The 16,394-nt window shown below is 43.9% G+C and overlaps 1 protein-coding gene across 2 annotated transcripts in view; it reads right to left on the bottom strand.

The window, feature by feature from the left end:
* Positions 1-2,572: 2,572 nt before the first annotated feature.
* The window catches only part of CASR (calcium sensing receptor), a gene marked incomplete at its 3' end in the record, with an annotated part of 28,924 nt that continues 15,102 nt past the window's right edge, over positions 2,573-16,394 (bottom strand). The window contains exons 4-6 of one of the 2 annotated variants that reach the window (XM_082624769.1): positions 10,194-10,424; positions 5,398-5,521; positions 2,573-4,089 (exon numbers count right to left, since the gene is read on the bottom strand). In XM_082624769.1, the coding sequence (XP_082480895.1) occupies positions 2,573-4,089; positions 5,398-5,521; positions 10,194-10,424 (1,872 nt within the window). Of the gene's footprint in view, positions 4,090-5,397; positions 5,552-10,193; positions 10,425-16,394 lie in introns of both variants that reach the window. The other variant, XM_082624768.1, reaches the window with a different exon arrangement.

Below are 16,394 nucleotides of genomic sequence, written 5' to 3' on the forward strand. Positions count from 1 at the left end.
GATCCCCAGACATCTAAATTGGCTCAGAAAGCTCTGAAGTTACTGAGAAAAAAACCCAGTTTGACTAAGATGAAGTTTCTGTCATTAGGCTGAATGGGGATTTGAGAAAGAGACTAGGTTGTTACAGAAAAATAATGAAGGTTCATATTTGACACCCCTGGTTGTGTGCTGAGAGTTGTGCCTCCTACGGATGACTGAGGACAGTGATGCCGTCTCCCTTTCTGACAAGGACGTGGGGAGAGATGACTTTATCTGCAAGCACTTGGTGAAGTGAGGTGAAGTGTGTGTTTTCCCTGACGAGCCTCTTCCTGCAGCTCAGCCACGAGGGTGAGCTGTTTGTCAGACCTGGGAAGTGTGAGCTTGAGTGTGTGGCCCTCTGCATAGCAAAGTAGCTGTTTCCACATAGTTGTTTTGACCAATAAAACAAAAACCCAGCCATCAAATTTTCAGCCATTTCTTTAAAAGTCCAGGTAAAATGTTAAATATAAATCTTCACTCAGCTCTGGGCCTTGCTCAGAGGCGTAACCAGGGTTGGGGCGGCAGGCTGGGCCTGGCTTCAGGGAGCAGGCGCCTCACCAGGTCTTCCTGTGTGACACCTTCTCCGTGTCTCACAGTGGTGCTCCCACATGGCGCCCTCTGAAACCTTTTCATCCAGATTGACGACCATCCTTTCCACAAGTCACTTTAAAAATCGTGGAAAGGTGGCCCTTTGGAGAAAAATGGTCAGAGGAAGAAGTCATCAGGACCTGTACACTTTGTGGCCTCACACAGATTTGATGGCTCTACCTGACCTTGGCTTAAGGGCAGCATTTAGAGTGATCTGGGAAACTAGTGCCAGAATGGAATGGTCTCCCCTTGGTGCTAGAGATCTGGGTTCTGGCACCACAGAGGTGGAGGTGGCATGGGGCGCTTGGGGGAGTGACCTTCTGGCTTCACCATGAGCAGTGTTGCTCAGGACCCCTTGAACTGGGCCCTAGAGTTCTTGGGCTTATTATGGAGAAAGTTACTGTGCTCAGTGAGCTTGTTGTTAAAATCTGAATGGTAAATAAATGTGTTGTTTTGTATTTTAAACACGTGAAAAAATTACAATATCAGGAATAATATTAACTAATATTTATTGACTGCTTACTATGGGCTAGGCACCATGCTAAAGTACTTTACATACATTTATCTCATTTAATCCACATAAGAGCTCTGAGGGAAAAGAATGATTATTACCCCCATTTTAGACAAAAAGAAGCTGGGGCTGGGTGAGGTCAAGGTTCCCTGCCTATGGTCACGCAACGTGTCAGTGACCAACCCAGTGCTTGAACCCAGGTCTCTCTAGCTCTAGAGCCTGACTGTTCAGCAGCGTGCCGTCCAACATTCAATCCTGTAACTACCCATGGGCAGACTCCCACTGCTGGAGGGAACGTAGCTACAGCATTTGGGGGGTAGAGTGCCAGGGTAATAGCCCATGAGAGCTCTCTCAGAATCACATTTTCTTACCCCAGCAACTGGTAGGAGGCCAGTGACTGGGAGCTTATTCTTCACAGGGGAAGGCATGGATTTGGCTTCAGGAAGCCTTTGGGGCAGGGAAGCGGGGAGTTTCTGGATCCCTGGGGCCCTGAAAGGACTCACATAGGGCTTAGCTCATGGGGGTGCGGGTGGTGGGATGGGCAAAGAAAATGGAGCTCAATAATACTGCCTTATATAAACCAGACTGGGGCATTTTTTCCCAGTTTGTATTGTCCACGGACTATTACAACAGAAGTGTTTTCTTAAGGATAAAGCTACATATGGCAATATTAATTACAGATACAGCTCATTGGATTCATGCAGTCCCTTCCCAACAATCTGAGGTGATTCTTGTGATCATGGAATCTAAGCATGACATCACTAACACATTCTGGACGAAACCAGATGTCCTGGTACAGGAGGGATGCTAACCTTCTCGATGTCACATGATAGCAGCAGCAAGTAAGAGTCTAAATATTTTATGGTTTTCATAAATAGGAGGGGACACATTCACCTTACAGTTTTGGACATTTCAAGTTCTTTCCGTTGTCAAGGTGTTGGGCAGTGCTGGTGACATTCTTTCAGACTCAACTCTAGTGGTGGTCAAATGTGATGTTCTGTCACTCTGCACACTTTTGCCTCTGGACCAGGCTGTCTGCAAAGTTCAGGGCAGACATTTCAATATTAAAACCAAAAACCAAAAACCAGAACCCAAAAAACAGGGGGAGTAGGTGGGTAGTTTAAAGCCTTGGTTTCATCTCTGGGCTGTTGAGCGGGATAGAACAGAGGAGGAGAACAGAGGCAGGGACATGAACAGCGAACCTGACTACAGGGATCTCAGCGCTCTGACAAATCCAACCACAGAAGCACACAGCTCTCCTCTTTTTAATTTTAAAGGGAACATTAGTCAATTCACTGTCGTTTGTGGCAGTGCAACTAAGTTCCACGCATTTGGGGTGTCTTATTCCTCCTTCCCGGAGGAAAGGAGTCTGGGGCGATTCCTCATCCCTGTCGGAGACCGTCATCCCAGGAAACCTCTCTGGAATTCCCCCTGGACTGGCCTTCTCCTTCCGTTTTAGGAACGCAGCATGTTTTCTGTGACAGTGCTGCCTCCACCGCTGATGACAAAGCTCCGTGAATTAGACACTACAAGTGCTGGGGACATCTCTTCCGGGTCCTCCATCTCTGGCTGGTGGTCCCCACCCACAGGCCCCTGCTGGCCTGTCTCCTGGGCGGTCAGTTCCGAGTCTGTCTCCCCGCACTGCAGCGGGAGTAACGCCTGGTGTCTGGTCAGGGCGTCGTTGTTTTTCTGGGCCTCCAGGGAGTTCTGGTGCGTGGAATTCCTGTGAGCCATGGCGCTCTTCTGAGGCTCATCAAAGCTCAGCGAGAAGGTGACTGTGCCACTGCCGAAAATGACCTTCTGCTTGCATCTGGGTTGCTGCTGCGATTGCTGCTGCGGCTGCAGGGTCGACGGCGGCCGCAGCTGCGGCTGCTGTGCGCACTGGGTCAGGGGTAGCGGCTGCTGCTGCTGCTTCTGCCTCTCGGGCTGCGGGAAGGGGTCCTCGCTGTTGCTCTTGCTGCTGATGGAGGAGGAGGGGGTGGATCCCGTGGAGCCCCCAAGGCTGCTGGACCGCTGGCGGGAGACATTGCTGCGTCGCAGCGTGGCGCGGGCCGCCACCTTGAAGGCGTGAGCCGCGGTGCTGCAGCGCACCTCCTCGATGGTGTTACGGGATGGCTTGAAGAGGATGATGTAGACCTTGTTGAAGAAGATGCAGGCCAGCAAGCCAAAGCTGGCTGCCAGGATAGCGATCACCTCCACGGCAGAGACAAACTTGCCGTAGGTGCTGGCGTAGGCGGGAATGAACGAGATCCAGACGATGAAGAAGATGAGCATGCTGAAGGTGATGAACTTGGCTTCGTTGAAGTTCTCCGGCAGCTTCCGGGACTTGAAGGCGAAGAAGAAGCAGATGGCAGCCAGCAGGCAGGTGTAGCCGATCAGGAAGCCCAGTGCCATGAGCGAGCCCTCGTGGCAGGTGATGAAGATGATCTCATCCTCCAGCTCGTGGTTGCGGTAGCTCGAGGGGGGCGCGGTGTTGAGCCAGATGGCACAGATGACGATCTGCATGAAGGTGCAGAGGAAGACCAGCAGGAACTGCAGGTTGAGCCCCCACCACTTGCGGTGGAAGCTGGTGGGAATCTTGGCCTCAAACACCAGGAGGACGCGGTTAGTTTTCACCAGGATGCATGAGATGCAGAGCACGAAGCTGATACCAAAGGCCGGCTGGCGCAGGCGACAGGTCCAGTCCTGGGGCTCCCCAATGAAGAACAGGGAGCTGGAGAAACAGCAGAGCAGGGAGAAGAGGAGGAGGTAGGAGAGCTCTCGGTTGGTGGCCTTGACAATGGGCGTGTTGCGGAACTTGATGAAGACGCCCAGCACAAAAGCAGTGAGGAAAATGCCCAGCACAGCAAAGAGGGTGAGTGCGATCCCAAAGGGCTCAGTCCAGGACAGAAACTCAATCTCCTTGGCAATACAGGAAGTGTGGTTCTCATTGGACCAGAAGTCATCAGGGCACTTGTCACAGGCACTCGCGTCTGTAAAATGTCCCAGTAAAGGGTTAGTACTGTGTGACAAAGACTGAAATTTGTGAGTGTGAATGTGGTGGTGAGGGCACTTTAAATTTTCTTTATTGATGAAATAATTGTGATTTTTACATCATCAAATAATGTATTGAACCCTGACTTATGCTTAATAATATACTTAATTTCATGTGTCTTTGATGGTTCTATTATTTTTTTCCTTTGTACCTAAGGGGGCTACTTGTTTCCTTTAACACTCCTTGCTGATGGTTTGTAGCAGAGAATGATTAGTCTTGCTGGGTAGGTGGCTGCCCTGCATGCTAAGGGTCTGGCACTGTCCACCAAATTTCACAGTGCTTCACGCTCAGCCTGACTCATTTTGGACATAAGGATGGGCTTTGTAGACATGCCAGAGCAGACTTCTTCTTAGATCAAGGCAAAGTATTCCACGCATGTGACCTGTGCCTTCCTCATCCACGGCTTTCTAGTGAGGGAGTCTACAGACTCATTTGACCAACAAATGTTTATTAAGTCTCTGCTATGTCTCACGCAGTGTGCAGTTTTGGGGAGTGAAAGGAGCATAGGTTTTGCACTCAGAGATCTGGATGGGAATCCTGGCCCTGCCATTTATTAGCTGTGTGACTTTCGTCAGGCTAATTAAACATTCTGAGCCTCAGTTTCATCATCTGTGAAATGTAGGCAATAATAACCCCATTATTGTGGTGAGGATGAAATGAGTTAAAACAATGATAAAATAATAATAGTTAATATTTATAGAGTGCTTCCAATATGCTAATCAAGGTTTTTATTTAACAAATATTTATCTATAATTTACCATGTGCTTTACCAATATTAACTCAATGAATCCCCCAAACTCTATAAGATAGGTTTATTATTATTCCTACTTTATAGATGAAGAGACTGAGGCACAGGAAAAACATAAGTAAGACAGTAAGTACAGTGCCAGTCACTCAGCAGGCAATCCATCATGGCCTATTAACTCTGGAGACTGGAACAGACAGAACTTTGTCTATTCAGGATCATTGAGCTATAAGAAAAAGAAAACAGTATTGGAGAGCAGTATCGAAGTAAGAGAAAGATGTGTAACAGGTGTGTTTGTAAGCTTTTATGGTATTACAGAGACTAACATTCCTCTTCTTACCCCCTCAGTGCCCAGCCCAGCGTGATGCTCAGACACACCTTGTTAAATGAGAAACCATGCTAAGCACCATCGCAGCCCAGCCCTTCCAGGGACTTCGCTGATCCCAGGGCCCCAAAGTGAACTGAGTTCTGCATGGTGTCCACGAGGGGCTGCTCCTTTACCTGTCTCATCACTATACTCCCCGTCGGGACACTCCACGCACTCAAAGCAGCAGGTGGGTTCCCCCTCAATGATTCCTTTCCTGGTCCCTGCCAGGCAGTCTCGGCTGCAGTTGGAGAAAGGCACCTGGAGGACAGAGATCACAACAGTGAGGGGCTGCAGCCGCAGGATCAGTCTTCCAGCTCCACTGACACGTGTAAGACGGAGGGGATGGGCACTAGGACCACTGCGGCAGACTCAGGCCCAATCCAGGCATAGGAAGGTCCAGAGGTCTTTGTTCCTGTTATCTATGAAAGGGAGGGATGTCTATGGGCAAGTGCTGGCGTCACACACACGCACACACACCTCAGTGGGATTCTAGAAAGATTAATTGTTGGGAGTCTACAACAGTGACAAAATCCTCCTTAAACAGTCTTTCCTTCCATTGTCTCCAAGTCCCATAATGAGACATCTGTTTACTTTCCATAGAAGTAAAAGTTTGAAACAAACTAAAAGACACAGGGACATGGACCTACACACAGAGGGAGAGTCACAAGGGGAGATGCTGAGACGAAGGGAAATTTATTTGAAAATGAGACTTTGAACTTTGTAGTGAATTGCAATTCCTGCAATTTTCTTTTAGGCTTTATAGGGTGATTTCTGAGATCCTTGCAACAGCTCAGTGAGGCAGGCAGGACAGGCATGGAGGAGTCAGAAGTAAATGGATCAGAAAAATATATCAGGTAATTACTAACCAAAAGAAAGCTTCAGTAGCTACATTAACTTCAGATAACATGGATTTAATTTAATTTATTTATTTCCGTAGTGGACTTCAGGTGCACAGAATTTGATTAATCATAATCCTTGTTTCTTTCCATCATTACTTGTCCATGTTTGAACCACTTTGGTTAGTCATTTTTAATGACTACCATCCAAGACAAAAACTAGGACTGGGACAATAACCTACATCTAACTATACACTCCCCTTTCCACTTACTTCCTCCTCACCACATAGTCATACCTGAGATGACCATCATCCTATGTTCACCACAGGCAAGTAGTAAACTCTCAAGGAATAGAGCAACCTAATTTTGTACAAACTCTATCAGAGGTCAGGAAAATAATTTTTTTTTTTTGCGGTACGCGGGCCTCTCACTGCTGTGGCCTCTCCCGTTGTGGAGCACGGGCTCCGGACGCGCAGGCTCAGAGGCCAGGGCTCACGGGCCCAGCTGCTCCGCAGCATGTGGGATCCTCCCGGACCGGGGCACGAACCTGTGTCCCCTGCAACGGCAGGCAGACTCTCAACCACTGCGCCACCAGGGAAGCCCTAAATTATTTTTTTTAAAGGAGTACCCTCCAACTCAGTCGTGTAAGGCCAGTATAATAACCCTGATTCCAAAACAAGACAAGGACAGCATGAGAAAGAAAAAAAAATTACAGGCCCATCTCACTTATGTCTTCAGAAGCAGAGCTGAGTTGAGGATTTGTGTCCAAGTGATTTATAAAGAAAGTTCTCCCAAGGGAACCAGGAAGAGACTAGAGGAAGTAGGACATAGAAGGGAGGAGAACAAGCAAGGGTGTGATCCCGAGCAAAGTCCCTCAGACTTCTGCCTGATCCCCCAGGGGAGCTCTGGACTGTAGGTTATATCCCAGAGCTGTCCTGATCTGAAGAAAAGGGCTAGGGCTTTCACACTTCCCCACCACTCATAGGTTAAGGGAAATGTAAATTCCTAGGCTCTTCTGAGGTTCTCCTTTGCCTCTCTGAGCCTCTGAGCAAAATGGGTTCCATTAGCCTGCAGGCAGTCTTCTGCAAAAGAGCATCAAGTTCTGGTTATTGGAAGTAAAAATGTACAGAAGTCCTGGAGATACATGCAAAGTGTAAGGAATCTGAAAGGATCTGGAAAGAGTACAACTACTTTCTACTACTTGAAAATAGATGAAAAATACTAAAACTCAAAGGATATGAAAAAGAAAATACACTATGATCATGCTGAGTTTATGCCAGGAATGCAAACAAGTTTAATATTAGAAAATCTGTGTCATTCACTGCAATAATAAATTAACACAGAAAAATATGATCATCAATGGATGAAAAGTATTTGATGAAATTTAACACAAACTAGTGATAAAAACAATGAAAGAGAGTAGGAAGAAATACCTTTACCTTGAAAAAACCCCCAAAATTCTTAAAAATTGTTCTATTCTTTTTTTTGTTTGTTTGTTTTGTTTTGTTTTGTTTTGTTTTGTTTTGTTTTGTTTTTGCGGTATGCGGGCCTCTCACTGTTGTGGCCTCCCCCGTTGCGGAGCACAGGCTCCGGATGCGCAGGCCCAGCGGCCATGGCTCACGGGCCCAGCCGCTCCGCGGCATATGGGACCCTCCCAGACCGGGGCACGAACCCGTATCCCCTGCATCGGCAGGCGGACTCTCAACCACTGCGCCACCAGGGAGGCCCAAAAATTGTTCTATTCTAATACACAATATTAAAAGCATTTACTTTAAAATGAGGATGCTCAGTATCACCACTATTATTATATATTGCACTGGAGTTCCTAGCTGGTGGAATAAAACAAGAAAAATAAGGGAAAACATATTGGAAAAGGCTAAATAAACCTGTTATTTTTAATAAAACTGAGGATGATATGATTGTCCACATTAGAAACAATTGGAGAGCAGCCCCAGGCTAAAATGCCCAGACTGCCACTATTCTTACCTGAGTTTCATTAGTTTTTCTTAAAAAAAACTCTTCACCTTTTGATGTATGCTATTGGTTGATTTCTAGGTTCTTAAAGGGTTGTTTTTGACAGTTTTGCCCAATTTACCATTGCTTCACCATTTCAGAAGTCCTGCTTCTATCTCATTCTCTTATCATGCCAGGTAACTGAGTACTTACTCTAGAAATTTATTAGGTATTTACTACCTAACAGTCTATGTGTATCAGAGATAACAGACGTATCATAAGAATGAAGTATACTTTGCAAAAGCATCTTGAAGGTAGGGAGCAAGTCTTCCTCATTTTTGTAGCCCCAGTTACAAAGCCTTGAATAATGCTTGATACGTGGTAGGGCTCATACTATTTCCAAAATATCTCTTTAATAAGACTGTCCCCGTCCCCAAGACTGCTTGAACTGGAGACATCTTACAAAGTTAAACACATGGAAAGCAATAAAATAATTACCACTGCTTCCAGCAAAAAAGAAATAACTGGCTTAACAAAGAATTTCAAAACACTTGAACAGAAGATGATTGGCACTATTTTCTAATGAAAGAGGAATAGAAATGGCAGTAGCAGACCTGATGATTGCTAAGACTCTCAGGACCCTGGTTCGAAGGGAAGGAAAGGAAAGGAAAGGATAAACTACATCTACAAACATTACAACGTTGGAATGTTTGGGTATCATTATGTTCCTGTAAATTCACTGCAAACTCTACTGGATCACGATATAGTATATATTTTATACATTGGTGGTCCAAGTTTGTTGATATTTTATTTAGGATGTGAGCACATCTATGTTTATAAATTGGCCTATAATTGTCTTTTCTTGTACTGTTATTGTCTGTTTCTGGTGTTAAGATTATATCAGCCTCATAAAATGAGTTTAGTAGCTTTCCCTCTTGGCTTCTGTTAGGCTGTGAGTGGCAAAAACCTCAAAATAACAAAATAAAAATGGTTCAATCTACACCAATTATGTGCATCAATGGAGGTAAAATATAACCTGGATGAGTCAACAGCAGGGAAGACTTGATAATATAGCTGATTAATTTAGACTTCAGTCAGTTGAAACTTGTGATAATTTAGACAAGAGTATAATTAGTGGACAGAGGGATATAACCTCTGGAACCCCAAAAGTTCTGTCTGGAAAAGGTTATGACATGTTTATAATTGAGAATCCACCCTCTGAGGTAGAAGCTAAAAAAGACTTGCACACTGTGGATGATATTCGCTATCTATAGGAGAACTTCTCGTGGGTGACTTATCCTATATATTGGGAAACAGTGAAATTGTAGTATTTCATCAGAAACCCATCAACCTAAGAAGCATTTGGTAAAAAGATGAAGTTGAATTTTTGGTCATGTTATAAAAAGTGGTTCAAGACACTCAAAGGTGATAATAGAAAGGCAAATGCAAAGAGAAATGTAGTGGGTCTCATCCAGGCTTCTTGGGAGAGTTAAAGAGGATGCCCCATCCAGGGTCTGTTTCTACAGAGGATCCGGGTCCTCAGCAGCCTACTGTATTCTAGGAAGCAACCATCACGGAATAGTTATTATTTCAGCATATTATGTGTCTTTTCCTTAAGTGCATATTCATTGGGTAATGTGCTTCTGGTTATTAATCAAGCTTCTAGATGCAGTGATACTCATGCAAGGGGGTCCTGATCATGGTCACAAGCATCCTCCTATTTGTTACAGGTCTCCCATAGCAGGAGAATAAATTGTCCTTTTGACTTATACGTCAGTCCTGAGCTATCTGGATGACAGGGAACTACCTCTGTATGAATTGTCCATGCCCTGCCTTGAGTGATGTTTTGCTCTGGTTGGGGAAAGTTTTAGCCAAGGAAACTATTATTAGCCAAGGAGTCAGATTTGTAAATAATAAAATTGTTTCAGTATAATAAGTATGGGGCTCAGGTTCTGAAGATTCTCTTCTGTACACTAAACACTAGTGGATTTCACAGGGAGCCCTGGCAATGCAGTTAGTGAGTTGAGGGAAGTGGACTCATGATTCTGGAAGTCCAGTGGTGAAGTCCAAGGCCCTCCCAAAGCCCAGCACAGTTTCTGCCTGTGGTGGAGGCATCTGGTATCCTGATGGACAACACGTACCTCCCTTGAGAATCCACTCCACAGGATTTTCTCCTCATTGATGAAGAGCCTTTCTCCTTTCTTGGCATAGACATTGTAATATCCAACTTCCTTAAACACTATGGAGCCATCCTCTGGGGAGAGGTGCCAATTGATGATGGAATAGTTCCCTGCCAGGTCTCCACATTCATCGAAAGTTACCTGCTCCCCCATATTGTTGGTAAAGTTTAGGTGCCGTAGGTGCTTCAGGACCTAAAGAACAGAGATGAATATTCTGAATGTAAGCCACAGGCTGCCATGTATGGTTATGTAGGTTGAGTGCTACACAGGACAGCAAACTATCTTGTTCAAACAAAGTGGAAGGCACATGACCTGAAGAAGAGAAGCCTTTTTGCAATTCACACTAAGGTACTTATATGTGTTAATGGCAGCCCTGGTAACCCATGAACTTTGATACTCAACTTTATTTGATACTCAAATTGTAACTGGGGTAGGAAACACTTTCTTGAAGTCAGGAAAGGAAAAGGAATATGTCTTACCATGGCCACTGGCCAAATCAAGACTTTTGCAGGTGCACCATCACCTGGCGGTGTCCAGGAGGGGGGCAGGGTTTGTAAGCCAGAGCCATCCCTGGTGTCTTCTGAGATGGGCCTTGGAAAGAGTAAGTACTCTTACCCTCTGCACCATCTTTCCCTATGCTACTGCTTCTGTAGAAGTGTCTTGTTGCCAAAGATCACAGAGAGAGGGTGGAAGGAAGAAAGAAACAGGCTGTGAGTGGAGTCTTGGCCATCATTGTTGTAATAATCATGGCCAATCCTTTACTTTTTACAGGGTTTTAAGGGTCACAAAGCCCTTGTACAAAAAAAGTAATGATAATAATTACTAAACCCTACTAGTCATTTTATTACCTTTGAGGCATAATACTAAATACTTTATATTCGTTATGTAATCTTCACAACAAATAGTACTATTACCCCCACTTTATTGATGGAGAAACCGAGGCACAGAAAATAGAAGTATCTAGTCCAGGGTCACACAGCTAGCAAGTGGTGCCAAGCCTGCGTTTGTAGTGGCTCTGCTCCACTGCAGCATCATTAGGCTCCTGCCTCTGCCTCCTGTGTGCCCCTGACTTTGGTCAAGAAGGAGCAGTGGGCACTTTGCAGCTTATCTTTCATGCGGGACCTGCCCAGGGCCAGGGGGTCATTGAGGCACCGAGAGAGTGAAACACACGCAGTCCAGACTGTGAGAGTAGGGGTGCTCACTTCCACTGTACCTCACGACTCATGGGGCTTTCTCACTCTCTGGCTCTGAGTGCGTTTCCTCACCTGCAGGATGAGAGGGCTGGGCCAGAGAGGCTGCAGGAATCTCCAGGTTCTAGTATGAACTTCTTTCTGTTCTATGGTTTGGAGTACCCCAGGAGTACATTTAGAGGTCCCTCTCCCTTTTAGCATAGCTTTTTGTTTTTTTTGGCCATGCTACGTGGGATCTTACTTCCCCAACCACGGATCGAACCTGTGCCCCCTGCAGTGGAAGTGCAGAGTCCTAACCACTGGACCTCCAGGGAATTCCCTAGCATAACTTTTCTTTCTTTCTTTTCTTTTCTTTTTCTTTTTTTTTTTTTTTTTTTTGCGGTACGCGGGCCTCTCCCATTGCGGAGCACAGGCTCCGGATGTGCAGGCTCAGTGGCCATGGCTCACGGGCCCAGCCGCTCCGCGGCATGTGGGATCTTCCCAGACTGGGGCACAAACCCTTGTCCCCTGCATTGGCAGGTGGACTCTCAACCACTGCGCCACCAGGGAAGCCCCCCTAGCATAACTTTTAAGGTACCTAAAAAAACAGCATCTGATCTGACACTGGGAAAACTTTGGGCCCAGCACCTATTATCCACATGTGTGACAAAGGGAGGCACCTTTCATGTTCCACTCCACTCCAGAGATGACACAGCTTTTAAACAATTTATATCCGTATTGACTTTATTTTAAAGTAAGCATTTATTGTAAGGAAAATCAAATGAAGAAAAGGAGCCACCTGAATTTGCTCATAAACAGCCCTAGGATGAGTTTGGGGATAGAATCTGTGGCCGGCCACATGTGTGCATGGGCACAGCACCCTGGGCACCTGTGTGATTACTGGTGTGTGTGATTACTCCTTTAGTGCTCTCACTGCTGCCCTGGCAGATGCTGGCTGCCCTGATTTTCATCCCAGACCTGTTGGGGGAAGGGGACCCCTTACTCCCTGCTGCCTTGTTCCTCTGTTCTGCAACCAGAGCTACTGAGTCATCCTCAAAAAAGATGGAGAATGAATCCTACCAAGGATTCATGTCACCCATGTTCTCCCAAGCCTTCCTCAGTGGTCATCAATCTTACTTTTTTCCCTTCATTTTTACTGAGTCCTTAAAACATTCCTCAGAGAGGTGGTGCCACTGACATACTCCTTTCTTATACCTCCAACTCTCCTCCCTTTGTCCCCTTGCTCTTGGGATGATCTCCTCCTACACAGTGGGGTACATCCTTTTGTCTCTACCCTAACAAATTCCTGTCCTGATACATCTCCTTCTCTTAGAGGAACACACGTTCCTTCTGCTCTATAAGGCTGACCCCTCTTGTAGTACTCAGAACCTTATTCTTCCCACCTACTCTGGAACTTTTCTGATATGAATAATCCTCCCTTCTCCATTCCATAACCATGCCCCTCCTACTTCCTACTGGGGACCTACCATGGTTCAGATGAAATATGCTTCAACCTTCTCTAGGTAGCTTCCCAAGCCTTCCATACTTCGGTCCTATGTAACTACCACTACTTGTTAGTGCAAATGTTTTATCCTCACCATATCCTTTCCACATGTCATGCTAACTCTGCCTTTGCCCTGATGTGTGTAAAAGATGAGAAGAGTGGAGAGGTAGGGGACTACCTCTTATTTACACTTCCTATGTGCCAGACATTGTACTAATGCTTTGCACACACTATTTCATCTAATCCTCATAACAAATCTATGGATAGGAACTATTAATATCTTCATTTTATAGATGAGGAAACCGAGGCATGGAGAGATCAAGAAACTTGCCAAAGTCAAAAGCTAGAAAGTTCTCCAGCTGTGATTTAAACATGTGCTTTTTGCTTCACCCTCCTGCCTCCAATATAAATTGTTGAGAGTGTTGACGGCAGGTATTTGTTAGGAATAGTTCCTCATTAAATATATTTTTAAAAAGCATCATTCTTGTTTGAAGAATACTTCAAAAAGCACGAGTAGCAGTAAAGCTAGAGTAGTTAGCATAAATTTTCTTCCTGCTATCCAGGTTTCAATTCCTAGGTTCTTATTCTCCAGGCAACAAACTCCCTCCCTCCTTTTCTCAGTCTACAGCTTCTCTGCAGTGAAACTCTCCAGACAACAGTGGGTGAATTGGAAGGGGAACTGGAATAAGATCATTTCATAATTAAATGGTCATCTTCCACATTAGATTGGACAGAAAAGTGACTCAAAGATCATCACTGGCTATAATTCTTCTGCATTGCTATTGGCACAGGCTAGCGATTTCTACCATAACCTACCTTGAAAGAAAAGGGAACCAATCAAAATCATTAAAAATTTTTCTCTTAAAAAACTCATTGTAAATACAAGGTTAGATTTGTATACTGTTAGAATCAATCAACAAACAAATATTTATAGGTTATCCACTGTGTGTTCTGAACTGGGCTGCAGTAGTACAGGATGTAATAGTAATAACGTTCTCATGGAGTTTACCTATGGATTAGGGTGATAAGATATAAGACATTGGATGATAGAGCCAACAGTGCAAGATAAAATACAGTTAATGCCTAACTTATGGGGTATCAACTCTAAGTACAGAGAAACTCAGGGGAGATGGACATTAAAAAGGGCTGAAATGGTCAGCACTGGCTTGAGGTATGGTAGGAATTTGTAGTGGCAAAGGACAAGGGGAAGAAAGATATTAAAGACAGTGGGCACAACATGGGAAAACAAGTATCAATATTATGGAAGCAGTGAAGAGACCAACTTCTCAAAATTTATGTAAGTGCTAGAGAACAAGGGAAAATAAAGTTGAGAGGCAAAGAACAGTCAAGGCAAAGAGGCTAGATTTCATATCAAAAGGCATAGGATCAGGTAATAGCAAGTGTTGATAAGAATGTAGAGAAATTGGAATCTTACATACACTGCTGGTGGAGATGTAAAATGGTGCAGTCATTTTTGAAAATAGTCTGGCACTTTCTCAAAAAGTTAAACATAGAGTTTCCACTCAACCCAGCAATTCCACTCTTATATACATACCCAAGAAAAATGAAAACATAAGTCCACACAACAACTGTACATGAATGTTCATAGCAGCATCACTCATAATGTCCAAAAAGTGGAAACAACTTAAAAGCCCATCAATTGGATGAATGGATAAACAAAATGTGTCATACAATGGGACACTATTCAGCCATAAAAGGAAATGAAGTACTGATACATTCTACAACACAGATGAGCCTTGAAAACATGCTAAATGACAGAAGCCAGTCACAAAAGACCACATACTTTATGATTCCATTTATATGAAATGTCCAGAAATGTCCAAATATATAGATACAGAAAGTAGATTTGTAGTTATTTAAGAATTGGGTCATACCAGTCAGAATGCCCATCATCAAAAAATCTACAAACAATAAATGCTGGAGAGGGTGTGGAGAAAAGGGAACCCTCCTGCACTGTTGGTGGGAATGTAAATCAATACAGCCACTATGGAGAACAGTATGGAGGCTCCTTAAAAAACTAAAAATAGAACTACCATATGACCCAACAATCCCACTATTGGGCATATACCCAGAAAAAAACATAATTCAAAAACACACATGCAACCCAATGTTCATTGCAGCACTATTTACAATAGCCAGGATATGGAAGCAACCTAAATGCCCATTGACAGATGAATGGATAAAGAAGATGTGGTACATATATACAATGGAATATTACTCAGCCACAAAAAGGAATGAAACTGGGTCATTTGCAGAGACGTGGATGGACCTAGAGACTGTCATACAGAGTGAAGTAAGTCAGAAAGAGAAAAACAAACACCGTATATTAACACACTATATGTGAAATCTAGACAAATGGTATAGATGATCTTATTTGCAAAGCAGAAACAGAGACACAGATGTAGAGAACAAACATATGGATACCAAGGGAGAAGGGGGGATGGGATGAACTGGGAGATTGGGATTGACATATATACACTACTATGTATAAAATAGGTAACTAATGAGAACCTACTGTATAGCACAGGGAACTCTACTTGGTGCTCTGTGGTGACCTAAATGGGAAGGAAATCAAAAAAAGAGGGGATGTATGTATACATATAGCTGATTCACTTTGCTGTACAGTAGAAACTAACACAACATTGTAAAGCAACTATACTCCAGCAAAAATTAATAAAAAACCAGATGAATGGATAAAGAAGATATAGTATACACACACAATGGAATACTACGCAGCCATAAAAAAGAACAAATTTTGCCATTTGCAGCAACGTGGATGGACTTGGAGGGCATTATGCTAAGTGAAATATGTCAGACAGAGAAAGACAAACTCTGTATGGTATCACTTATATGTGGAATCTAAAATATACAACAAACTAGTGAATATAACAAAAAGAAACAGATTCACAGATATAGAGAACTAGTGGTTACCAGTGGGGAGAGGGAAGGGGGGAGTGGCAGTGGCAGGGGTAGGGGAGTTAGAGGTACCAACTATTAGCTATAAAATAAGCTACAAAGACATATTGTACAGCACAGGGAATATAGTCAATATTTTATAATAACTATAAATGGGAATATAACCTTTAAAAATTGTGAATCACTGTGTTGTACACATGTAACTTAAATAATATTGTACAGCAACTATGCTTCAATTAAAAAAATTAAATAAATTAAAAAAAGAATTGGGGGAATGAGGTGGTAGGGAGTGACAGCTTTGATATGGTGAAATGTTCTAAAATTGATTGTGGTTATGGCTGCACAACTCTGTGAATATACTAAAAACCATTGTATCGTACATTTTAATGAGTGAACTGTATATAGTATATGAATTATATCTCAGTAAAGCTGTTCCAAAAATGAAAGTATAGAAAGGGATTTAAAATATACAAATATGACTTCATTGGTGGAGCTGATGTTCAGCTGCAGGTAGAGACCTTGATACCAAGGTGACCTCTAGGATACTTGGTG

The sequence above is a fragment of the Mesoplodon mirus genome (genome assembly GCF_964341445.2).
Source record: "Mesoplodon mirus genome assembly, chromosome: 6".
NCBI classification, from domain to species: Eukaryota; Metazoa; Chordata; class Mammalia; order Artiodactyla; family Ziphiidae; genus Mesoplodon; species Mesoplodon mirus.